This window comes from Buceros rhinoceros, unplaced genomic scaffold, assembly GCF_000710305.1.
Source record: "Buceros rhinoceros silvestris isolate BGI_N320 unplaced genomic scaffold, ASM71030v1 scaffold27406, whole genome shotgun sequence".
Lineage (NCBI taxonomy): Eukaryota > Metazoa > Chordata > Aves > Bucerotiformes > Bucerotidae > Buceros > Buceros rhinoceros.
In genome coordinates this window covers 16,232-17,218 of record NW_010419706.1, presented here as the reverse complement: position 1 = coordinate 17,218, position 987 = coordinate 16,232, and the positions used below count along the sequence as shown (strand labels likewise).

At 60.0% G+C, this 987-nt stretch overlaps 1 protein-coding gene across 1 annotated transcript in view; it reads right to left on the bottom strand.

The window, feature by feature from the left end:
* Nucleotides 1-13: 13 nt before the first annotated feature.
* Nucleotides 14-987, bottom strand: part of ATP8B3 (ATPase, aminophospholipid transporter, class I, type 8B, member 3) — a gene marked incomplete at both ends in the record, with an annotated part of 16,711 nt that continues 15,737 nt past the window's right edge. The window contains 2 exons of the mRNA XM_010139049.1: nt 14-154; nt 777-907. Coding sequence (XP_010137351.1) covers nt 14-154; nt 777-907 — 272 coding nt within the window. The remainder of the gene's footprint in view (nt 155-776; nt 908-987) is intronic.

Sequence of the window (987 nt, the reverse complement as noted above, 5' to 3'; positions counted from 1 at the left end):
GGATGGGGCTGGCGTGGCCTTCCGGGTGGGAGAAGGCGTAGCTGGAGCGGCGGTGGAAGGAGCTGCGAGGGATATGGGCACGCAGCTCCACAGAGGGCTCCGGCTCCTGCCTGGCCTTCAGGCAGATCTTCTGGAAGGAGACAGGGAGATCAGGCTGTGGGCACCTCCCAGGCAAGCCCTCACCCCAAGGTGGGCCACACAGGGTGCACAGGGACATGTTCCACCAAGGCACAGTTTGGATACCAGCTCCACTGTGACCTGAGTTGCCGTGATGGGAGACGGAGACCCTCCTGGGGGTCTTCAAAGAACTCTGGAGCACAATCTCAACCCCTGCTCTCATCTGGGACCTCTTTTTACCACCAGCAAGATATAACCCACAACCCAGACAAGGGTGAGCTCTACGAAGGCAAGATGTGCTCTAGACCCCAGTGCCTCCAAAGTGGCAGGTCCAGGGAGACCTCGAGGCCAGTTCCCGTCTGCAGCCAAAAGCGGAGCCAAGAGCTGGAGCAGGTCTCTTGCCCCGGGGCCTCATGTTGGTCCATGAACCAATTTGGAGAGAGGACACTGGAGCCAGATTTGGACCCCAGTGTCATGAGAGACCACCAGGTGAGTAGTGCCACCAAGGAGAGGTGACACCTCCAACCACTACAGTCCAGGCAGTGGCTTCCCTGGGGAAGCTTACCCTTCCCATCACCAGCAGCACCCTGACCAGGCCCAGGCACCAACGCTGGCAGGAGACAGACCCCTCCCCATGCCAGCCCCCTTGCAGCCCTCACCTGCTGGGTGGTGGTTTTGCCCGCAATGGCACGGTACAAGTGGATGGTGAGCGAGGGGATGGTGTTCACCACCAGGGTCAGCAGGACCACAAGCAGGACATAGGGGTCAGTCAGGGCATTCCGGCTGGCATCTGTCAACGTGAGAAGTTGGTGGGTGATGTTTAAGTAGGGAAGGTGGAGAGGACAGCAGGACAAAATGTCGGGGGCAAGG